Consider the following 25,933-nt stretch of genomic DNA (forward strand, 5'->3'; position numbering starts at 1 on the left):
AGACAGACATATTCCAATAAATGCTACAAATTGGAAAAATGCTCCCAATGGTAGCAAAAACTACAATTACAGAAAAAAATTATTACTATTCCAGCATATTTCTTAAGTATTCCTGTCATTTCAGTAAGATTGCATAGGAAGTATTAATTTTATTTGAAGAGGGGAATTTCTTTCAAAACTTACAGCAAAAGTATAGGGATGTATTTGTGAAAAACCTCTATGCACTACATCTTTGTTCTCTTCTTTTAGTTCTGAAACAAAAAGTCTTCAGCTCCTGTGGGATCTCATTTTCCTTCTGCATCAGTTGCTAAGGAAAGTCCTCAGACAAAAAACACCCAATTAAAACTCCTCAAATGTATTTAGCAATGTAAATTGAAGTCATTATTTAAAAATACTTCTACGGTAAACTGTTAAACCACTGTGAACCTCCCAGAATGTTTTCGTTTTGTCATTCTCTTACAGCTGGATGCAAAACCCAATCTGAACTGAAGTTAGCTCCCTTTCAATACATCAATCCTCACATGACATTTAAGTCAGGTCTAAACTGACAGTTTTGGAGAAGAAAGCAGTTTAATTGCACTAACATGATTCTCAATAGCAACACCTTTAGGGGATACATCACTAACCAGCAACATTTAATAGTCCTAAAGATTAAAGAAAATGTTAATTCTAAAGGTTAAAGACAATACTATTTAATACACACCAAAGTAACAGCTTTGTTTTACACAAGAACTCATACCTTCAGAATATATTACAGCTCAAAATTCAAATTACAGTCTAACTTGTTAACAAGTGAAGAAATAAAATAGTCTAAAAGGAGCTAAGATATACCATGGAACCTATTATGTTGATTACAGAACTTGGTTCCATATTGCAATTTATATCTTTTCTGCTTCATTATTTTGTCTTGTACTTACTTGCTCCTTCACTGAATTTTAATATTGCATTTAAGCCACTGCATTAATATAATTTGTGAGATTTTCTCCCACCTCCCTTATTTCCATTTGTTAAAATACAGTAAAACATTGTATATACAAGATCTATAAAACTGACAAAAATTTATTTCATTTTCTCATAACCTGAGATAATCAGGCTCTAAACAACCTGCATACATATACAGCAGCTAGGAACAAAATCAGAATATTTTAATTCCATGCCTCCAATCTTCATTACATCAGCTGTTCACGTAAAGAAAAATCCTACCATATCCCTTCACTGTATATGAAGCACTCTGTGAGGATGTAACTGCAAAGAAGGATACTTTTCCAAATGCCTTTGTTGTTGATGATTTGAGAGAAAACAAGCACAGAGGTATTCTGGCAAATTTTCCCCTTGATATAACAACTAAGCCTCACAAGAGAGGTAAAAATCTGCTTCTCAAATATTTTAAGCTAAAATCCAGAAATAATTTTCACAAGACAAAGAGAAGATAACCACCTTCAAAAGATTTGGAAATCCTTTGAAAAATGAGATCCCATTATATCAATTCCCTTAATAGCAACTTTTTCAATTCTGCCAATTAATCTGGTTCTACTGTAGTTAGGAGCCACCTTAGATTTATGGAACCAAAATATTAAAAAAATTCTCCCATTTCTGTTAGCTTCCTTTTTTCAGTAACAGTTAAAAAAAATTAAAAATATAAATTAAATACAGATCAACAGCTGAACATAATACAAATATTTTTTCAAAGGCACTTTACTGTTTACTTACCCACTAAAGTACTTTTTAGAAGAAATATACAGCATATCACCAAGTTCACGACTGAGACATGTAACAATTACACTACATTCACAATATATTCACATCTTCAGAGGCACATTAGAGAATTTCATCTTAGAATGATTCTGGTTTTATACGAGCTGAAGAAATGTCAAAAGAGTGGATAAGTATCAAAACAGACAACCTGGCAGGCTGCAAATGATTTAAGATGCACTCCACTATTTACCATGGGCAGGGGTGGACTCGAAGGGCTGTTTAACTGGTAGCAAAAACTAGGCTAACTCTACCCTCATGCAGAAATGCACTAAAATACTAAACTGAAAATCAGGTGTTATGGAACAATGCTGCATTTTAGATTTCCCAAATTGTTACGTCTTCCCTGTACAAACCCCAAATCTCTACAAATATTTAAAAGAGTGAACACTAGATGGAGTCAAAAAAAGTTTTCCCCAAATGCAAGATTCAATGATAAAATGTAGTGAAAGTCATCAATGTTTACTTAGAAGAGAAATTAATCAGCCAAGAATACCCTTTATATTTAAGTGAAAATCTACTTCTTAGTTGAAGTGTCAACTATAAGATTGCAAAATCAACTTAAAGCACCACTAATTATAGCCACAGTGCACTACATATGACCCTTTGCCAGACTTCTCTATTATAAATTTTTCCTCACCAACTAGGTATTACATATGCCAAATAAATTATAACAAAAAAGCCAGTCCAACTGTAGTTTTTAACTCATAATTAATTTGAGTTACAAAGTAAATAGAATATGCAAGAATATTTGTTAAAAGGAAGTTGAAAGCCAAAGTCTTTCAATCCTACCAAGAGGTCCCGTAGGAGAAACTTCCAGCACCCATATAGTGTCTTTTATAGATGTTATGGATGGCGCTTACAACCAGAATAGTTCAATGTCTAAAATTTCTCCAATTAACTTATGGCCTGTACACACATACAGCACACTAAAACATAAGAAAATATAAATAGAGAAACATCAGTGAAACTTTCTGCAGGAAGCCAAGCTCTGCAGTTATTTTACACAACTTGTAGGCCATTTCCTGTAAAACTGGAGCAACATGAGGCAGACTCGAGTGAGGAAGATGCTTGTCATTTGAACAAAGTCCTGACTGATGAAAATACATTCTATCAGAAAATTCAAGTATTTCCATCAAAAATGAAAAAAACTGGTCATCTGAATAAATCCAAACAGATTGAGAAACACTGCTTTCTAGCTAAATACCCTAATCCAAGTCCACACACCCTTAAGCTACACTGTCTGGTTTCATCAAAACCATCCAACAAAAACTACTATTTTATTTACATACAATAGACCCAAAGGTCAGAATTATGACAGGGACTCAGTGGAGAGCACCCTATCAATAGGGACAAACATGAATAGCTGGTTCTTATTTAAACTCAGAAGCTCCCCTATAGTTAAAACGAATGTTTAATAATTCAGAAATGGTGGGGGAAACAAACAGGAAGACTCTAAGTAAATAAAATTTCAAAAGTATTATAAAACCCAGAAGCATGTAGGAAGAGAAAGCCTGAAGAACCGAATTTCAACATCATATTGTCTTTTTCTTAGAACAGACAACTACCAGCTATCCTATCACAAGCGGATAACCCAAACTGCATTTGGGACCTGTAGTAAGAGCTTCATGTCATGTACAGAACAAAACTGATACAAACACTCTTTCATCCTACACAGTTCTAAGCCTAAATTAACGAGCCACTAGCCACTGCAGGAAATCATATCAGTGACAATGTTTTAGTAGGGCCTGTGACAGGACACAGGGTGATAGTTTTAAACTAATAGTGGGTATTCCAATTAGGTGAAAGGAAGAAATTTTTTACAATGATGGCAAAGAAATACTGGAACAAGTTGCCCAGACAGGTGGTGGATGCCCCATCCCTGGAAACATTAAGGACTGGATGGGGCTCTGAGCAACCTCAAGTAGCTTAAGATGTCCCTGCTCATTGCAGGAGGCAATAAACTAGATGGCCTTTAATGGCCCCTTCCAAACCAAACCATGCTATGATTTTAAGATTATGTTCAGGCAGAAACATCTTTGAATAGCAAACCACAGATATATTTAATTGACTCTTTAGGCTTCAGTTTCTACTGGACTCCCCACCTGAACAGTTACAAAACAGCTCTACCGAAACTCATCTTCTTACCAAAACATACTATATGTTAAAAGTGCTAATTAATTGGAAAGTAATACCCAATCTTTGCTTAATTATAATGTACTTGATGGAAGACAGAAGTATCAGATTTAAACTCCATTTTCCTCATGGAAGATTTAATAACCCAAAACAAGCACTACCTCCAGTAATAAGAGAAAACTACTTTGACAAGGAGGTTTGTGAAATATTCACAAGAAAAATAATAAATATTTTAATTTAAAAAATAACACCTTGGTATCAACAGATATGCAACAGCACTATGTTAATTTACATTTATTTCTATTTCTATCAGTTTACTGCATTATCACTATTAACATTTTCTGCTCTGTGAGAGCTACTGAAGCAAAATGCTAGAGGCTAATCAAAAGGTCACATTTAAGAAGAAAAACTTCTTGGAAAGTGCTGGCTTGAGAGACAGAAACCAGGTCACTAAACAGGCTTCCTTCACACTATACAACAGACCCATTAACAGGTTTACTCACATGCAAAAATACTATTTCTACAGGAATCTCACTTATTGCTTCTTGGGTGTTTCATTCTTTCTTTAAACACAGATCCCTTGAGAAAAGACAAGCTGTTCTAAGCAGAGGAACTTATTTTGGTTGCAAGTCTCAGTGCCACCAAGCAAGATCTCAGGATTTAGAGAGGTGGATGAGTCCAAAATAGGTACCAAGCAGACAACTGAAACTGAAAGTTAGTTTCTTCTTAGTCTGGGTAAATACGTGTACAAACTCCAAGTCAAACTTAACTCCAGTAGCTGAGGAAGAAAAAATGAAAATTATTAAGGCAAACATTAATTTTAGCTTCTTCAAATATATACGGCATTTATCAAACACACCAATAAAGAATTTTTTAAGTTATATATAATTTCTAAATAGTCTTGCTTGTCAGAATATGAAAAACTGAAGAACTCTATTTGAGCAATTTAAGTTGAATAAGATTTCATTTAAATTGTGAGCAGCAACAATTTTCAGAAATAATAGTAAAATATAGAAAATAGACATATAAAATCTGTTCTTGATTAGATTTTTTCATTTTTATCCATAAAACAGCAAAAGTTAAGTACGCAAATGGAGTATTCTATAAACAAGCACAGATGCATTTGAGGTCCTTCGATCAATAATTAAATAAAAATGGCATCTGCTGCAGCTGAGGCCTCATGAAACACTGAGATGGACAACAACTGATGTCATTTTGCCATTACATAAGCAGCATCTGGAAAGTGTTATTTTAGCTTCTTGATCATCATTACTAAGAGAAAGTAAGGTTAAAAACAAAACCAGATAATCTAAAGAATATGGATAGAAAATTCTCTATCAATTACTGTAGAAAAGAACAAATTTGGGAAGCTTAAAAGCAGTACCACAACACCTAAATTCATATTGGAGATTATCACACATGTGACAGCACACTGAAGTATAAAAATTACTTGTGAATAGTCACTTGATCTATTTGCGAGTTCACATAAAGCACATTAGTATTTTCCAAAGCACTTTGTGCAAACGTTAGAAGATGACTGCAACAGAGCAAAAGATTAGTCTCCTAAATATAATACAAAAATATTACATTGCTTAAATACTCACAGTTCACACATACAGAAATATAGTTATAAATGAAATATATGATTGTAACAATTACTTTCTGTTACTGAAAGATTACTTTAAGTAGGATCCTTGGCATACATAAAAACATGACCTAGAAAATCAATTATGAACCATCCTAAAATAGTAATGAAATACTTACAACCAAAAGAACTCATTCCACAAACACCTTCATTTAATGTATATAAGCACATATATGTTATATATAATATGTTACAAAAAGGGAAGCTGAAGATCTGCATTAATTTTCATGCAATGTCTTTTCATACTAAAAGCAGATATGACAATTAAATAGTTTTTTCTACCTGACAATGTAATTAAAAGCTGAAAATAATTTATTTAGTTCCTGAAAATAATATAAATTGAATAATTTAAGGCTTGTTAAGGAAGTACTATTCTTGCCCAAAGCAACAAATTTAGTATCTGAAACACCAAGAAACAGAAGAAATGCATGATTTAAGAATCTGTCTACTGATGTATAACACTTATGAAAAAATAAACATAATTTACTGCTACTGCCAGAACTAGGACTGCCCACAAAAACACAAACTGTGTATTTATAGAATGCTTGCTCAAAGGCCTATCCTTTGTTGATTTATGCATAGGAAGAAACTTGATCACTTTAGTAAAACCACTGCCAAGAAAAGAATTTTGTCAGGTTGGTGTGTTTATGATTTGTCTTTTCCAAGCCAGTTTTACCTTAAAAAGCCTTTAAGGTGTCACACATGAACTATGTATGCCAGAATTGCATTCCAATTCATCTCGTCCAATCATGCTCTACAGAAAAGCTTTTATAAAGCAGCAAGAAACTGAGATTTTTTTCATACGAACTCACAAACTTCACCACTGTTAGCTTCATTAAGTATACGAGGCTGTCAGGATAAAATAACCAACATTAATTGTTAGGAAACTTATCAAATTTGAAAAGATTCTTAGAAATGTTTCATTAATTTATTATTGGGCATCTGTCTTAGTTTAGTTTTGAGTTAGGTAAGAAACAATTTATCATTCAGTAAAAATTCTAACTGCTTACATTACTGGAGCTTTTGAGCACAATGCTATGAGGAGACAGGATCAAAATAGAGTTCTATTAACTTAAACAGGCAAGAAGTGCAAAAATCTAGTCCTGAATTACTGAAGTTCAAGGAAATCTAACTGACAGTCTTGTTTAAACATGCCTAATGCTTAACTTGCAAGTGAACTTAGAAGTGAGGGATAAGACATGTCTCAATAGGGCTCCAAACAGTAAGAAATTGAAAACTACATTTATAAACTGCTCCAAAGGACCAATCTCTTAGAACAAAAACTATGTTGTGATGGCATCCCTGAAGTTATAAACGTCACTGCTGTTTTGCAATGTGCTTTTTTACTTTCTTGTTCTCAGCTTTTGATCCAAGTCCACTACAATCCCTGCTGCTGAAGCATCTCTACTGCTTTAGCAGCTGACACTTTATGCTGGTAATTACTCAACATACTTGAGAGCAGTGCTTCTGCAAGAAAACCTAAAGGAAAGCAAAACAACATCTAGAAATAATTCCTGAAAAGACTACTAGATTCAAAAGAAAAGTATTTAATATACAAAGTCTTACATGAAAAAAACATGAAAAAAGCATTCAGAAATTGAAACTGATGAATTCTCAGGAAACAGCCCCTTACACATTCAAAAAGGGGTTTTCCTTGGAGGGAAGTGGGCAAGGATGTCCAAAAACCCCATTCCCTCTCTAAACTACCAGTTAGGAGAGAGGTAAGTTTAAGGCTGGTATTGCAGCTATTGTTTCACTAAGTACAATACCCACCCAACACTATTTCACAGTGTTACTACAAAAATAAATCCGTCCACACAAAAGGAGGACTACAACTCCTACATATTTTTGGTCTCTGTTTTAGACACATAGAAACTATTTTAATACACTAAATCCAAACCATTAAGTTGCTGACACAAATAAAAGCAGGTCTTGGAATAGGAATTATTTTGTAGAACGCCTCTGATTGAGATTCAACAATGTAAATCAAAGCAAGCCATCCATAACTGCATAATAACCACTGCATGTTTGAGTAATTAATGTATTACTGGCACTCAGAAGTATTTTCTATTTAAAAATATTTCTGCTTTTGCAAAATAAATCACCATCATCAAGTTCCTCTTTCAGCTGGAAGAATGTATGCAAAATAAAAATTAGCAAAAGACTACTGGAAAATTAGTTTCCCAATTAAGCTACTGTGAAATCAGAATGCATATAAATTATTGAGCTATAACAGCACATTGCAACTAACTCACTTTTAGAAAGGAAGGGCAAAACCCTAAACAGTATGAAAGTGTTTATTCATAATTTATCTAGTAGAGATCACACAACTAGATTAAGAAATTGTTTAGGCATCATCAGGCTGCCCATTAGATTAACAATCAATGCAATCAAATTTCTAATGTTCATCATCACCAGCAACAATAATGCTTCAGGAAAAGAAATCCTCTCACAGAAAATATTTTTATCATCTGTAACAAAATCAACTAACTGCTAGCTCCATTAAACTTGATTACAAGATGTTTTTCAAAAGTAGTTATATTTTTTAAAAATCCTAAGTTTAATGAGTTAGGGAAAAGATACAGATAGAAACTTTCAATGGGAAAGCCTAATACTGCAGTCTTACATGAGAGGGTCCAATTGTGGTTGCTATTGCACTTACCATTTATCTTCCTGTTTTAAGACTGACCAGTAAAAAGTGATAGGGTATAAGTGAAGGAAGCTTACTTTTCAAAGCTTTTAAGAAACAAAAACAATGATTAGAAACAATTATTATTGTCCTTCTAAATACATTTTTGGCAGAAGACTTTAATATGTTGTAAGTATAATGCCAGAAGAGTTTATCAAGACTTGATATGGTAAAAAAGTATCCAACAGTATCAAAAAATGCAATTCTCACCAAGAGTCAACTTTCAACCTCTGAAAATAGAGAATAACTTTCTCAGTATATGTACAGTGGTAATCTGAGAGTAGAAGTAAGTGCAAGATGGAATCTGTTCACAGTAAATGAGTATTAGTAAAAACAAATAAAAACTAATTAGTTGTACAAGATATTCTAAGTTGAAATCAGATTTCATGTGTCATTTTGCAATCTCCAGAACAGCCTTACAGTTTTGCTCTGCTGCAAAATGCAAAGGCTTTTTCAATTCCCATTCACACTATATAACTACAGTTCTCTAAAAACATCTTAAAACAAGCATCTATAAAATGATAGGCATGCTTAGTCACACAGCTACCCTGATTAGAAACAGTTGCTAAAGAAAGTAAACACATCACTCGCCATTTTGTTTCAATTTTTCCTCTTTGAAGATTTAAAGAGCATTAAAAGTAAAACCTAAGTCAAGACATAACCAGAATACTAAAGACTAGTCTTGAGGCTACATATTTTCATGTATCATTGTATATGCCACTTCAATTTCATATGATGTTTAAAAAACAACACCTGTACTATATAGTCCTTTATATATAAGTTAAAATGTTTTTGGTAGGGCTGTTACTGCAAAACTTTATCTATATATTCTTGCAGCGTATTAACTAGGTCCAGATGAACACAATTTCAGTAATGCATCAGAGTGGGAAAGCTACACTCTTCCAAAGCAGACTTCCACCTTTCACCTCCAAAAAATTTGATGTATAAAAGTCATAAAAATTATGCATAGTGACTGAAATGCTTTCCATTTGAACCACTCTTCTTCCTTTCTCATCCTACGTTTTTGCCAAGTCCAGCACAACAACTTTAACAGTTTCTATTCATATAGGGTTTGGAATTTAAAATGTAGATAAGCAACAAGGATGGCCAAACTGTGGTAAGCAATTTAAGCACAAAAACTAAATACTCTTATCTCAAAGACAGATGTAAGAATAAACCAGTAAAGGCTGTGGTGGCCAACATTATCTAGTTTTTCCCCACTCCAAGCTACAGAATACAGGCCACAACTTCCTAACGGCAATGGAATCTGAGGGAGCTACAGCCATCCCGGGGCTTTGGGTTGGCTCCCCAGCTTGCTATTACTGCAGCTCTCTGCAGCAAGAAGCATGGGTCTCAGAGGAGCCAGGAGGTTATGACAAGCAGCTTAAAGGGTCAGAAAGTCAGGCAACCCCAAAAGATGCTACATTAAATGATATGAAATTTCACATTTGGCACTACAGAAGTCATCACTAAGTGCTATTTCTAAATATGAAATTTTATGAGACGACTGTAACATGCTATTTCCCCAATTATGTTTAATAATATTTGGAACACACTAAAGGACAGTATGAATTCTGAATTCTTGTTCTTCATTTCCCTGAAGAAAAGATGTTCTGAAAGCAGTTTTCTTTTAGAGTGAGAACATATGGAAATAAATTACCATCTGCTTTTGGATGTGAGTCCCTCAAAACACAGTGAGCAAAAACAAATTACACCTCTTAATAAAATCAAAGGAACTATTTTGCTTCCTCCCCATCTTTACTAAAAACACTAAGGGGCAGACGAGGGGAAAAATGTCCTGCTGAGAACATAAAATCATTTATTTTCTAACATCTCTCAGGATGTCTCAGAACATACATAATAAATTCTTTGCAACCCTACAGAAAATTTCATGGTATAGAATGTAAACCAGAGGTTTTCCTTTCACAGGAATAGCTGAGAAACCAGCAGTTCATTTCTGATTGATGTGTGAAGTTGCACCTGTGAAGGGGAGCAAAATCCCCTCCTGCACACTACAGTTGTGTTAATAATGTAAAAGAGCATTGTGTGAATTGCTTATTCATTATTTCCTCACTAGGAATAGCTGCACTAGTAAAAGGTATCCTACTCAAGAGAAAATTAAGCATTTGCAACATAGTTTGCATTCACGGAACTGATCTGGTCAGTAGAATAAAAGTCATACCCTTTGACCAAAAAAATTTAGAATATGATTCCTCTGATAGCACCATTTTGTTAGTCCTGCAGGATGCGTCTTCAGAGGCAGAGCATACCTAAATTACTAATATTAAAAATGTACAGATTATAGTGAGGACAAATTTTCCCTCACCTTCATAATCTTTCAGTCTCCTTTAGTAATGATTTGGATGTTCTCCTCATTTTACACAAGGTCAAAAAGGAGAGTGATTTTAGGCTCCATATGAAATTAATATTGCCCTTTTTGTTTCTGAAAACTTTCTTAGTAAGTTAAGCACAAACCAAAACCAGTAATTCAAACAAGCTTAGCAGCATGAACTGGTTTAAAATTTAAACCTTCAGTCTGAGTAAGGCACACCAGGATGGGTGATTCTAATCACCTCCCACTTAGAAAAACTATTTTACTGAAACATTTCAATTCCCAAGTAAAAAAAATTAGTATCTGAACACCTTCACTTAACAGAAGCCTTACATCACCAGCTTGTAGGAAAAGTAAGAGTGATGTCATCATACAAAAGAGTAACTACACTACTGAGTACGTAGCAATTCACTCACAGGGGAACAATGAAAACAGTGAAGTGAAAACAGCCAACACGAAGATGGCAGTTCAATAACTAGTATAAAAATAATGTAATGAAAAAATTGTTTTGCAATTTGGACTTTCACCATAGAATTGTACTTACATTGTCCATGAAATTTGGCTTAAATCCTCCTTCCTGCTGTCGTCGTAATTCCTCCTGTTCCCTCTGGCGCAGCATTTCTTCTTCACGACGTCTGTGCTCTTCTTCATGTCTAGGATATTTTTCAAAATTATGTCAGCTAAGTCTCTTGACCTGTTCAGGCTTGCATTCAGCCTCAGAGGTAAGATCAAGCGTATAAACAAAACTGGCCATGATTTATTTTTTATATAGTGCAAGGCACTAATCTGCTCAACTTGATGAGTTTGAGTACTTTTGAAGTTTTGGTTTGTTTGTTGTTTACTGGAATACAAGTAATTTCAAAACCGATACAATTCTATACCTACTCTTCCAGCTATATATCAGTAAACAGGTTAAAATATACCAGTTTTTAAGAAACCACTATGGATTAAAACATTTCAACAGTGCCAAAAGACACAATTTTAATTCTGAGATGTGTTTGTGCTGCTCCTTTTATCTTATTGACCTTTATTGTGATATTTAACAAAAAGTGTAAATCAATATGATGAGACTATGTCTATTTTCTTAAACTTTAGAAGAGGCATTAAAACAATTATTTGCATGAATCAAATCCTAAAAGAAAAATTGTTTTCAACATACTAGAATATCAAGTGAAAAAACTTCCAAAATTCCATGTCAGACTATAAGATTGCAATGCTATGATTCTACATGCAGATCACCCGCCCATAAAATTTAGAAGCATGTTTCTGTCTATTACAGCAATGCTTCAGTCATGTTAAAATAAATATGAAACAAAAAAATAGGCTAAGACATTTCTATACTATTTAGAAATCTCAGAAATTTACAACAAAATTAGCAGACCTGAAATAAGTGAAAAAAAAAATCAAGCAACACTCAAAATCAATCTTTTATATTGCATTATATTATCAGAAACATCACACATTATGCTTTTGAGAAGCAAGTTTAGCTAACATATCTAAATTAATGCAGACCTACAGTGGCCACACCTCTGTACAGTAGAAGACAAAATACCTCAATTGTATCTGCTTGCGTTTTTGAAGTTCTTGGTTTCGAAGTTCTTCCAAACGCCTCAATTCTTCCTGACGACGCATGAGATCTAGCAGGATTAAAAGTGCATTTAAATATAAAAGCTGTCAATCAATCATGTGGCAACACAAAAATTGTTATTACTGTCAGATTACAGTTCTAACATTCAAGTTTTTAAAGCAAATTTTCAATGCATTTAACTCATCTGTTTCCATAAAGCTAAGTATAGTACTTGAAAAAAACACTGGATCTGTGGCTTACAAACATAGAAAGGTACAAAATAGGCAAAGCCCCCAAAGAAGGTTACAAAACAGAAGTTTCAAGCTCTCAAAGCAAAGGGAAAAAACTCTCTCAATCCCTTAAATCATATCCTGGTTTTACAACTAGGATACAGCATCAATTTTCTCACAACGCTGTACACTGCTGAAGTCACACTACTAAGAAAACCACTACAATATTTATGGACTTTCATGCTCTCCACTACCTGCTGCAGACCCCTACATGGCACACATCAGAGAAAGAGAAGTCATATGAACTTCAGGTGCATGAAGTCTGAACCTCCATAAAGATCTGTCATGACTGCTTACTGCAACTTGCAAATGTCTTCTAACCTCACAAAAAAGGTACAGCCATAGCCTCCTATGAAGCACTTAAAATGCCCTTAAAAAGCAGGGTATAACTCACAGTAATTACTTTTGCTGACCAGTCACATTATTGATTTCTACCTGGAAATTTATGCTTTCTTCAATTAATAATAATTTTACCATTTGTTAAAAAGTAGGTTTTTTTATTGTTTAACTACATAGGATATTGGCAACATGATACTACCACAAGCAACATTTTCCCATACCATCCATTAAATGCCTTTTATGCTTTAGTTCAACTGTTCTGCACATTTTCTCTACGCATTTCTCCACTATACTAATTAAAATATCTTTTTAGTTATGCAAATCAGTTTCATCAAACTTGTACACAACACTGTCCACTGTGGGATAAGTTGTTTCCTTTTCAGTTCTTTGTTCTTCCAAATTTATACAGCATTCCCTATTTCTTGTGCACACAGGACCAGGATATCCTAATTTCTCTCTACCGCTATCATTTTCTGTCCTTTGTTCTTAAGGTGTATCACTCTACTTTTCTCACTGTTCTCCTCATTTTTCTCCATAGCATAGTTTATTGCCTTTCTGGAAATTGTTAGTATGTTAAAAGTACAACATAGCAAATTATGATTCAGTATAATTTGACAACTGCCATATCTTGGCAGAAAGCCTTATTAAGCCAGATGAAAACACAGATATAGAGGTTCAAACTCCACACAAGGGCCATTCATATTAAAAGACCTGTAATGATGGTAATTCTTGATTGACAGACCCTTTCTCTGAACAGAAAAAATCTGCACTAAAGCAGCTGTGGGGAAAAAAAGAAAACAAACAGAGAGCATTATTATTAGCCTCTCCACTTTCTTGTGCTTATAAAAGGGCAAGGGCTTTGTTTTACCTTCAACCTCCTACACAGCAGACAGCAGAAGGTGAAGGTGCTCTCTCACCTCAGAAGTTAATCCTACAAGCTGGAATACCAACTCCACAAAGACTTTTAAGCAGTTTTAGCTGCTGATTTTTCATGTTCTAAAGATGAAAAACAAATGCCAAGCTTCCATATAATTGATACAAAATTAAGCTCTGTTTAAATTCAGTCACCTTTTCCAGTATTTTCATAATCTATTTAACCATAATTATGAGAGAATATTTACAAATGTTTGATGCATACCAGCAGTACATACATCAGAAATACCATGCAATTTACTTACACATGGAAACATGTATTCTGCTTTACAAATTACTTCTGACTCAGTCTGTCAAAATATGACACTTCAAAGTGAAAAATTACACATACTAAAAGAATTAAATCTACCTTCAGAATTACTATCACAGCACAAAAACCTGAGTACTCAAATCAATGTGTTCTAGATTTCCAGTCCTACTAGCTCTCACAGAGCAGTTTTAAGACAACCTTCACCTGCTAGAGTACATGGACCAGTAAGCTCATCCTTCATCCTGTCTTCTTTTTAACTCCTACACAACTAAAACATGACATTGTACATGTTATTTCGTATTTCATAATGACTTCAATACATCTTTAAATTTGACTTCATGCACCAGGGATACAAAAGTATTAATTCTAGGTTCTGGTGGCTTAGAAACTTCATTGCATCTTTCTACACAATCCTGTGATGCAATTAATATAATCAATATTCTTGGCATGGCATGAACTTAGACCCACACTGTTCAGAGCAATAAGAGGAAGCTAATCTTTGAAAATAAATACAAGTGAAATTACCACCTTATTTTCATGCATAGTGAAGCTGAAGAATTGAGAAGATTAAAACAGAAGGAATACTTACTAATCTCTAGAGCTCTGAAAATCAACTATTGGCAGGTAACTAAGAAGAAATCTAACTGTCTTAAGAAAATTCTGAGTTATCTGGTACCAAAGAGGTACTCTGCTAACCAAACTGTGAGGGGGAAAAGCCCTCCTCATACACTAAAAAAAACATATTTTCTCACTAGAATAGTAGCACCACATGCTTTCATGTTTTAGTGGCTATTTAATGGCAGGAATAATTCTCTCTTTTTTCATATAAAACTGGCATTAAACAAATATTCAAAAAGCAGAATATATTTTCCTTCATGTTGTCCTTAAAAAAACCCCTACTATCCAAAAACACACTGAACTTGATGTTTTCCATTAAGTGCTTTTCTATCTTAAAGAAGAGGCCACCGTAATCTTGTCTCAGTTTAATCCATAATTAAGACGTGAATTTAAGAGAAAGTAATCTCTAATCTTGCCCTCAAGTACAGGCAACAGGTGAATAAATTCAAATGAAATTAAAGAGCATGAGTTTTGGAACTGGACTATTAGCATTGTTAAATATTAACAATTAGATAAGTCAACAGTAGATTTAGCCAACTTGTAACTTAAGCACCAAACCATCTTTACAAATCTCAGTCACGCATACACACAAAATTACAATGTGTGTCTAACTGCCGAGGGAGGGCTGTACTGTGTATTGTCAGCAGCATTCTTGGATCATATTAACATGCACATTCCTCACCTCTAATATACACCTGTGCTTACAAGGAAACTTAATGCTTCAACAGTTTTTCTTGGAAAATTAACCAAGAAACAGTTGTCATTTCAGGTGCTGCAGCAACTATTTGGCATTTCAAAGCAGTTTTCTATGCTATTACAATCTGTATAAGACCTTACGCCTTTCATTTATTATATAGGTACGCTTTTATGTTATTATCTTCTGCATAAGACCTTCTACTCTGTACAAGACCTTATAAAAACAGCATGGCTCCACACTGGGAGCACATGTGCCTATTCAGGAAAAACAGGCCAAGTAAACTTTTTACTAAAGCTAAATTTAGGAAGTGAAGTAAACAGACTTAGACAATCACCTCTTTATCAGATTCTTAATTAATTTCTGCAAATCATCAAGAAATATGTGCACAGAGAAGTATTCCTTCCTTTTTCTCAGTTAAATGCACTTAATTAAATGGTGACCAGCAAAATGTCCAGGTATACAGCTCAATATGCTATACAAAAAAAAAAAAATGTGACAAAACAATTCAATACTGGTAGATTATCTGGTTTTACCTTGCCTCATCAGCATTAGCTGATGCTCGTGTCTAGCTGCTTCCATTTCTGCCTCAAGTTTCTCTTTGGCTTCTCTAATGTTCCTATCAACCTGTTCACGCTGCTGCTTTTCCATCTCATCAAGAGCTTTCCACCGTGAAGCATACTCAAACTCAAATGTTCCAGGCTGAGCAAAGCGTGGAGGCTGTTCTCTTTCCCTAATAAAAATTTTGCAGTAAAAATGTACAGAGGGACACGTTTAGATCAACAGCTGTAACGGCCAGAGAACATACACACAATCACTTCAAGTGTAGATCTAGCTTTTTATCAACCTGTCAGATGAATATATTCTAAACCAGACAAAGCTTAAATCAGACATTACGATAAATAATGACAATTTTCCAAAAACTGCCCAAATAAAAATTCAATTTATTTAAGATAAAAATTTGTATTGACATCAATACAAAATACTAAGCTGCAACACTAGATTAAGTGTTCAGCCTTCTAAATCAGTCAATTCACTAAACCAATTATTTAAATAAGTGTCAATGCCTGCTAGACAGCCCAGAATATTAGCCAGGATCTGTAACCATTAAAATGAGCCCGCATTTCCCATTCTAACACTAATATTGTATCTAACAGTTACAGATTGTTAAGAAGTAGTATTCTACAATCTTATAAAAATAAACATTTTAGATTCAAGCAACATGAATGGCAAATGACAATATTAAAAATTAGTATTTTCAGATTAGGGGACTTCTATCTCATTATTCACTTTCTCACATCATGCTCAAAATTTTAGCTCAACAGTGGAAGCTACAAAGATTTACACACCAGGGAGGCTGCCAACAGTTAAGGGGCTATTCAGAGAACATAAAGATCTGTGGGCATTCAAAATTTCTATAGGATTAGACCACACCCCTAATCCATAACATGGATCCATGGCAACAAGCTCCTACTGACTGCAGTGTAGGCCAAGAATCTCTCTACTACACTAAATGTACAGAATGTTAGACTAAAAAGCCAAATCTGAATTTTACAATGATTAGGAAATTTGGGAAGGTCCTGTTTAATCCTTTGACACAAAACAGCACAACATACAAAAAGCACTACTTCCTGCTACACAAACTCAAAATAAAACTCAGTGTGTATTTACAAAGATAACTAAATACGTAAATAATGTTTTATTAAAAAAGGCTAACCACAACTTACTTGTGGTACTGTTGTGTTTTTTGCATTAGCTTCTCAGGGAGTCCATCCTCATCATCAAATTGCTCCATTGGTTCTACAACAACAGGTCGAGGTGTTCTGAAAAACATTTTCAATTTAATAACTGAATCATTAAAGAAGTAGTTACAACTTATTTTAGCATTTTGAATAAATACTCCAGAAAGCTAACATGTAATTCCTGTGTCTTGTCTTAAATCTCAGAATTCCAATGAATCCCAATCTTAAGAACTACCTTGAGAAAATAATTGTTTTTATGCCGAAATCCAGCTATTCTGCCTAGAAACCACAACTTACTTGATATAGTTCTGCTTGCTTTTTTAAAATAGCAAAAACACCTACCAATAATTACAAAATATCTAGGAAGGAACTACCTTTCTGTTTTTGTCAGAAGCACCACAGAGGCCATGATCGTACTGGGAAAGCAGCAAACCCAAAACAGAGCAGCACAACCTATTCATATTTCTACTGATTTGTACAACTTAGTTCTGCAAGTTACTCTACAACTGAAAACAGCTTGATAATTTGGTATTAATATTACAGCGATAATTAGAAAAACATTTCTGTTTAAGTTATTTAAAATCCATTATTTGAACAACCACATACTCACAAATCAGAATCCTAATTGAAAAGTTGAAAACAGCTTCCTTGATATGTAGTAACCAGAGGTAAGTATGAGCCAAAGAGAGCAGTGTAAAAACTCTGAATTGCATAAAAAGCTCTTTGCATCAGTCTTGGGAGCAGAGTTTACAAAACACAGAGCACTAGAGACATTATTTTCAAAACACCAGTACTTGTTTATTGTGTTCCATGCCTTTTTTTCACTTTGTAGATCTTCCCCTACTGCCCCAGTCTCTCACCAGGAAAAAAAAAAAAAAAAACACCAACCAAAACCAAACCTAAGCGACGACCCCCAATATATTTTACTCTGTGCACCAAGTTCACACTGAAAAGATTAAGTCCAGAATCAAAGGCCACAACTCAGCAACTGTTTTTTCTGATGCCATCTGCAAGGCAATTGCTGACAGTTCTGCTATTTAAATGCAACTGAACCGGTGCTAACAAGTTATGATGTAAAACAACAATGTTAAAACACTAATGTTTTGAATGTCTAGTTTTGATACATTTAAAAACAGGAACTGGAAGATATTCTGATTAAGATGAGAGTTTTCAGTTAAAAGGTAAAACGTTAGACTCTGAAGCAAAACATCAAAGTAGATGGCAGCAGATTCATGCTAATTATCTGTGCATTAGGGAACATGTCACCTAAGCAAGTAAGCGATCAAGTGCTTTTTATTCACTCAGGCCATGGTTAGATGGTCATTTCAATACAACTGATCGATCCAGCTGGCAAAACAAGAATACCCTCCCCTCATATCCCAGCTTCTTTTTCCCTGCCACATCTCTCATGCCAAGAATAGCACTAATGTAACACTGAACTACATTACTTCCCTTGTTTGGCTCACCAGGCTTCTATTCCGTTACTAATGCAAAAAAAAACCAGGGAATAAGAACAAATTGCTGGCACCTCCAAGTAACAGTAAAGATGTATTCACATTAAATTTACTATGTAACCATCAAAGCAGTTCAGTAGCACACAAGAATTGGAGTTCCAGACCCCTTACTCACCTGCCAACTCCTCCTGGCAACATTTTCTCCTGCCTTATTCTCTGCTGGACCTGACATTAGCAAGCACCTTCCTGAGCTTGGACAGACTGCAATGGCCCCCCATAGAAATGAATAATTTTCTGTTGTTCTAGCAAGCACAAGTGGCTCATGGAAGTGTCATGAAGTTCAAGAATAGCACAGCCAGGGCAGGAAAAGAACTGTGAAACCACAGCCTTACTTTCCCAATGAGAATCACGGAAATAAAAAGAAATCATAAATATGTATCATTTCACACCGTTTTTAAGAAAGAGTTTAAAAATGGCATTTGTGACTGTGTAAAGTACAGCAATTAACAACTCTCTTTGGCAAGTACAGAAATAGGAGATGCAAGAGAAGAGCTGCTATTTGCAAGCTTGGTTGTCCTTGAAATAGATTGTTTTCTAAACATCAAGAGTATAAACCTCTTCAGAATCTCAGTCTTCATTTTAAAACAGTGAGACAATCCTGGCCTTACAAGCCACAGATAATTTTTGGGATATAAACACTTTCTTTAGTCTACAGAAACATCAGCAATGTGACGCACTGATTTGTTAAGAAACAAAGGAATATTATTTTGTTACTGGGATCAGGAAGAGTGCAATCAATTAAAATAAAGTCTCAACAGAAAATGCCTTACTAAATAGAGAAGGAAAAGTAATATTGTATATGAACAAGAAAAAAATCCAGAATTTTGCTCTCAGACTTTCATGTGGTAATAAGAAATCTTATAAAGTTACCAGAGAAAGACGGTTTTCTTTAAAAAAAAAAAAATCAAGAGTATTTGTGGTATTCATGCAAAACACTTAAATTTCTACCCTCATTGGCTTTCAGAATTTGAAAACAAAATAAGAACTAGGGAATACCATGAATGCAATTTTTGCTCACATCGGGAAGATATACTCACAAAATCAAACAAAAACCTGTGAACTTACGTTGTAAGCAAGAATGCCCCATCACTGCATCTTTCTAGAGCTTTCCGTGCTGGAGGTTTTGCTGCAAACTCTACAAAGCCCTTCCCCGTAGCTCTGCCGCGATCATCTACTACAACAACCGCTCTTTCCACGGGCCCGAATTGCGAGAATGCTTGCTCCAGCAGCTCGTTGGAAACCACAGGCGACAGATTCTTCACTGTTAAGGCAGCTCCATGGGTAGCAAATCGAATTCGAAGTGGTCTGCTCTTCAAAATAGTACCATCAAGTTCTGCCTTTGCTATTTCAGCCAGGGTCCTAGATTCCTTTATAAAGATATAAAATATTTTATATATTTCATTTTCAAAGACAGTAAGTATCACTTTTGTGTGCCCTCCCCGAAAAGTAGAAAAGTTATTTTCCTTCACTTGAGCATATTGGCTCCAGTATCATTCAACTTGTTTCCCCCCAATCAAAAAAAACAAAACACACCAACAACAACAAAAAATCCCAACAAGGCCTCTGTCCTCTAACTGAAAAAAAAAAAGCATTTGTTACCCCTTATGGTTTGTTCTAAAACCAACACAGGAGTAAATTTTTTTTGTTGCACATTAGAGGATTTAACAAATTCTCATCATGATGCTGCTGCTCTATTAAGGTTTTGAGTAGAGCTGGAAAGTTGATGCTTTTGACGTTTACCTACTCAAATGTTTATATTCTGCATCGCTAGCTCACAGCAGCAGGGAACGATATTCAAACATTACACTACAGGATCTAAGGTATTTTGGGTTGGGGTTTTGTTTTGCTTTCAAATAAGTGAAAATATCGCACTTACTCTCAATGGATGTCCAACTCAACATTCATCAACAAATTATGAAATTACCTGCTTTGCTCATCTAGTCATTTGTCTCACATTAATGGGCTTTCTGCACCCACATCCATAAGACAGTTGTTGTAAATCAACAACTACCTTTTTTTCTCACTTCAAAAATATTTACCACGTTTGATACCTGCAATCCCTGACATTTAAGAAAATTCTTTACATATTTCTTCACAGTTCAACTGCCTAGGCAAGCTATTATAATATATATATATAGCTATTCCCTAAACGTAATGAGAAAGGGAAGTTCACATAAAAACTTTAATTTCTATTACACACAAAAACGAGTAACGAGATGTACGTATATCTCACTTCCTCCATAAAATTGCTATTTGAGGCCGGGGAATTCTCAGGGTACAAGATGCATGGCAGAATGCCGCAAGTATTTTAGGAGAAAAAAAAAACCTAACCAGTAAAAGATATGGGAAAATAATGACTAGATACCTAAAGCACTCTAAAGCTAATCCCAGAATGATAAAAATCTGTGCATTTTAAACAGAGCAATCGTGAAAACTAATCTCGCATACTAAATTACCATTTAAATACAGTATCATAAACTTTTCGAATGATTCGGTTTTTTCTGCATACTTAACTCGAGCACGTTTAATCAAATACTGTATTACCCTAAAAATCTCGTCTTATCTGGGCACAAGTAATTTAAACAACCCGCGGTCCGCAACCTTTTCAATTCCGTGATTTTATGTTCCGTGTTACGATGTGCGAGCAGATGTATTTCGAAGCAATCCTGTCCATTCTTTAAAATTAACTGTATTAAGTGCCATGGGGCGAGGCGGGGACCGAAACGCCAGGGGCTGGGAGGACTACTCTGAATACAGAGGTCTGGCATGGATGTGTAAAGGCGAACACGGGAGGGGAAAAAGGGAAGAAGAGGCGGGAGGGACCAGTGCTAGCAGAGAGGAGGAAGAGAGGCAGATGGTGCCTTTTTTTACACCCGCCGAAATGGAGGGGAAGGGGGCAGGGGGCAAGAGACCGAAGCCTCCCGCTTTCAGAGACAGCGCCAGGGTGACGGGGCAGGCCCAGGGGCCCGCCCGGATCCTCACCAGGCGGATGAAGCCGAAGCCACGGTCTCGATTGATGAAGACCTCGCTGGGCTCCCCGTAGCGCTCGAAAAGGCGCTTGAAATCCTCCTCGGTGATATCAGTAGGCAGATTCCCCACGAACAGCCGGCAACGCTGCGTGTAGCTCTTCTCGCCAGGTTTGAGAAAGCTCTTGATATCGATAGTGAACCCAACCTCCTGTTCCTCATCTCCGCCACCTTCTTTGCTCGGCACCAGAGCCATGGCCGCCGCCGCCTCATTCTCCGCTTCTAGGCCGCGCAATCCTTTCAGGTTGCCGCCGCCGCCGCCCCCCACCATGCCCAGCGGCACCGCTGGGGAGCTGTTTTCGATCCGCACTTGCTTCAAGTTCCTATTCGCGGCCATATCCACTTCTTCCTCGCGGGTTCTCCCTCGGGGGACGCGGATCCCTGCTCAGCAGCCGTGCCTCCGACCCTCAGCCAATTCAAAATGGCGCCGCCGCCAACCCCGGCGAGTTGTGCCGTCCCCGCGGGAAGCCCCGCCCCGGCCCCGCTCCCCCTCACGGCCGCGCCGCCGCCGCCGCTCCCCCTCAGCTCCGGCACACGGCCGCACCTGCCCCGGGCCCGCGGTGATCCGTCTTTCCCCAGCTAGAGACAGATGTGCGTCCGCGGCTGCGCTGCCGCGTCGTGTTAGAGCAGTGGTGTTCTCAGCCCGTGCCCAGGCAGAGGAGCCCCTCGCTGGGGTCTCTCCAGGGAAAGGCAGCTGGGCGGGATGCCCGGGGGCGTCTGGTCGCTGCGAGAGAGGGAGGCAGGCGTGACACAAGAGACGCTGAGGCGGCGGCGGCGGGGACAGCCGGGGGAGTCACAAAACCACAGAATCAATCAGGTTGGAAAACACCTCTTGAGGTCATCGAATCTCCAACCTGTGGCTGAACGCAGCTATGTCAACCAGACCACGGCACTGAGTGCCACGTCGTCTTTCCTTAAACACCTCCAGGGAAAGTAATTCCACCATCACGCTGGGCAGCCCATTCCAATGTCTAATTACCCTTTCTCTGATGAGATTTTTCTTGATGTCCAGCCTAAAGCTGCCCTGATGCAGCTCGAGGCTATGTCCTCTTGTCCTATGAGCTGTTGCCTGGGAGAAGAGGCCAACTCCAACTTGGCTGCACCCTCCTTTCAGGCAGCTGTAGAGAGTGATGAGGTCCCCCTGAGCCTCCTTTTCTCCAGGCTGAACACCCCCAGCTCCCTCAGCTGCTCCTCACAGGACTTGTGCTCCAGACCCTTCCCCAGCTCCATTGCCCTTCTCTGGACTAGTTCCAGCTTATCAGCATAATTCCTGAATTGAGAGGCCCAAAACTTGACACAGCACTCGAGGTGCCACCTCACGAGTGCTGAGTACAGGGGGACGGTCACTGCCCTGGTCCTGCTGGCCACACCAGTGCTGATGCAGGCCAGGAGGGGCTGTCCAGGCACTGCTGTGCAGCATGGGAGGACCTTTGAACAGACAGGGCACAAAAAACATTCACCGAGGCAGATGTGGGAGACAAATCTGAGTGAAGAGAGGCCTTGTTACACTGCTTCCAGGACAACTTCTTACAGAGCAACAGTTTTCGTTATAAAGGGGTGACTTTCTTCTGAGAGGTGTGAAGTCGAGTATTTCCTTCCTCGGGCACACCTTCTTGTAGCAAAGACTGTGGATGTCCCTCATCTGCAGCACCAGACTGTGGTTTGCTCTCCTGCCAGATTTGTAGCTGCTTGGCTTGGTTCATGTGCTTTGACCAGTAGTACAACTGGAGCATGGTTTCTCAGAATTATTTATTTCATTAATTTAAGTCCAGACCATCTTATGAGGTCAGTAGTTACTTCAGCTAGTGTGTGGCATACACTGCTGTTTGGAAAAAGCAATATCAAGCATGATATTCAAGATCTACAACATGCATGAATGTGTTGCTTGGGGGTTACTTTGTCTGTTGTGGAATATTTTAAGTTCCTCTGTCTTGTAGCACTTGAGGTACAACAAAGATCTGTCCCTTTCTTCCTATCTCTGAGCTTATTCAAGGAGCTTGAGAAGACACAAGTTCCCAGCTTTATCAATCCACCTCTTTCTGAAGCAGACTTGTGGGTGTAGGGCATCAAGCTAAATGCAGATTTTAACCTCTGAAATTCAGAAAATACAGATGATAGAGGAAGGATATCTACTCATAGAAAAGGCAGGAAGTCAGGCAGCATAGGTACATGATGGAGGCATTAGAGTAGCAGTATGGGATCCCTAAAGCCTAATCATCTTGACTGTCCAAAGAAAAATTCTTTGCAGTATATTTAGGATTCAATAACAAGTGTTAAGACATACGTGTTTAAAAAAGGAAGCAACTTACACCAAACCAATAACTTTATAAATAAAGCATGAAAAAGGGAGTGAAATATATGTTAGAAATGATGTAACTATACACTGTAGATGTGTACTTATCAGTAGATGGGAAAAAGGAGATGCAAGGTAGTCTGGCTGTTAAGTTTTTACCAATGTGGTGTAATAAAATTGTCATGGTTTTCAAACAGAGATTTCCAAATCGGGTTAGTAGTAAAAGCTGCAACCATTTAAATTGTAACCACAATTTCCTGTGTACTATAAAATTGTAAATAGGAAGAGAAAGGAGTGTTTACAAATTCCGTACTATTCTTACTTTTCCTTAACTATAGCAATATCTCAATAAAAAAAATATACCTCAGTAAAATAGAGCAACAAAATTCCACCTTTCAGAAACAAGGAAATATATCTGAAAAAAATATATATACTTAATGTGCTCATGGACACATACATTCTCTTGATTAGTCAGATTCACAGTATAACCATAATGCTTGCACTTGTTTTAGCTTTTTTGAGAAGGAGCTATTTGCACATGCCCTATGGTCAAGCATTTAAAGGTAACATACAAAAAGAACCTTATATCTGCTGCGTTCAGTCACTTCCTCACCTTCATTTACACATCACTTCACAATAATTTACTCATTCATCAGAAGAGCCCCAGACAGTTTATCTCCCCAAGTGCCTAGAGTCTTGGTGGCTTGGTGACTTCTACACCTTGCCACTGACAGCAGTTAACCAAAAAATATTTTGAAAGGAGAAAAAAAGGGTCTCTTAATGCTCATGTCCCAGTGTTTTCCTTTAGCTATAAACATCCACTGAAATCTTTGTGGCTTACTAAATCAAATTCATATCATTGAAAGAGGTATCCTAGGCTGTTCCAGCCACTCTCCCTTAGTCTGGTATTGTTATATTTAATATTTAGAATGTAGTTGAACTACATGAAAGTGAATTCAGAAGAGTGGGGGATAAACAGTTATAATCACATGGTAATTGACATTGATTCTTGTCATTCTTGAAGGGTTTTATGGAAGCCTGAATTTACTCAACTTGGCATTCAAAAGGCCACAACAGACAGCCCTGATTTTGACTAACAAAATTTAGTTTGACTTGGATTTTATTTTAAGAGCTTAAAACAGTCATGACTTCACTTCATGAAAGGAAATGAAATCTCAAGATTTCAATGAAAATAATTTCGCAAAGATTCAACCCATTTCATTGTACTTCCTTTCTTTCCATTCCATTCAATTGTTTTTACATAATTTCAGAATTTTTGGTTTTTTTCAATTTCATTTCATGTCATTATATTTTCTTTCCTGTCTTTTAATTTCCCATCATTCCTTGATTTCTCATTTAATTTCTTTTCATGAAATGATAATCCTTCATTTCATGAAAGGGAATGAAACCTCAAGATTTCAAGCAATACCATTTAATGAAGTTTTGGCTCATTTCACTGCACTTCATTTCATTGTATTCTATTTAATTGTTTTCATTTCATTTCAGAATTTTCTTATTTTTTCACACAAACCTTTTAACAAGCTTGGGGCTGCAGCTGAGGTGCCCGTCACCATGCATGGCCCTAAAAGTTGTTGAGGCAGAAATGTTGTGCTCTGCCATGATCCTCTTGGCATGTGTTTTCCATCCCCAGTGTTCCTGGAGCTGGAGGATCTTTTCCTCTCTCCACCCTAACTCTAAGCCTGATGGCCCAGGCTGGAGCTGAGATGCCCATCACCATGGGTGGTCCAGATTGAAAAGATGAAAGAGCAACAATGGTGGGGCCAGTGCTGGAACAGGCTTGGCAGGACTTCTCCAGCTCCCGTGTTCCTGAAGCTGTAAGCTCTTTTGCTCTCTCAACCCTAACCCTAACAACAGCCCTAACCCTAATGACAGCTTGGCACTGTGGCAGAGGTCCTCATCTCCACAGGTGGCACAGACTAAAAAGTGTTGAGTCAGCAATGTTGCCACCCTGCCCTGATGCCCTTGCACTGCCTTTTTGAGTGTCTCTGTCCCAGGAGCTGTAGGCTCTGCAGCTCTCTGAGCCCTAACCTGAGCTTAGCTTGTCGCTGCTGCTGAGATCCATAGACTGTGGCTGGACCGGATTCAAAAAGTG

General features: G+C 37.0%; 1 protein-coding gene across 4 annotated transcripts in view; it reads right to left on the minus strand.

Annotated features, from left to right (window-relative positions):
* PSPC1 (paraspeckle component 1) overlaps positions 1 to 21,926 on the minus strand; it is a 58,007-nt gene extending 36,081 nt beyond the window's left edge. For all 4 annotated transcript variants that reach the window (XR_008435942.1, XR_008435940.1, XR_008435941.1 and 1 more), the window contains exons 1-6: positions 21,484 to 21,926; positions 19,567 to 19,868; positions 16,973 to 17,068; positions 15,782 to 15,978; positions 12,107 to 12,191; positions 11,099 to 11,207 (exon numbers count right to left, since the gene is read on the minus strand). Coding sequence is in view for 1 of the 4 variants with exons in the window: in XM_053971596.1 (XP_053827571.1) it covers positions 11,099 to 11,207; positions 12,107 to 12,191; positions 15,782 to 15,978; positions 16,973 to 17,068; positions 19,567 to 19,868; positions 21,484 to 21,864 (1,170 nt within the window). In the remaining 3 variants the exon portion in view is untranslated. The remainder of the gene's footprint in view (positions 1 to 11,098; positions 11,208 to 12,106; positions 12,192 to 15,781; positions 15,979 to 16,972; positions 17,069 to 19,566; positions 19,869 to 21,483) is intronic.
* Between the last annotated feature and the right edge of the window lie 4,007 nt (positions 21,927 to 25,933).

This window comes from Vidua macroura, chromosome 2, assembly GCF_024509145.1.
Source record: "Vidua macroura isolate BioBank_ID:100142 chromosome 2, ASM2450914v1, whole genome shotgun sequence".
Lineage (NCBI taxonomy): Eukaryota > Metazoa > Chordata > Aves > Passeriformes > Viduidae > Vidua > Vidua macroura.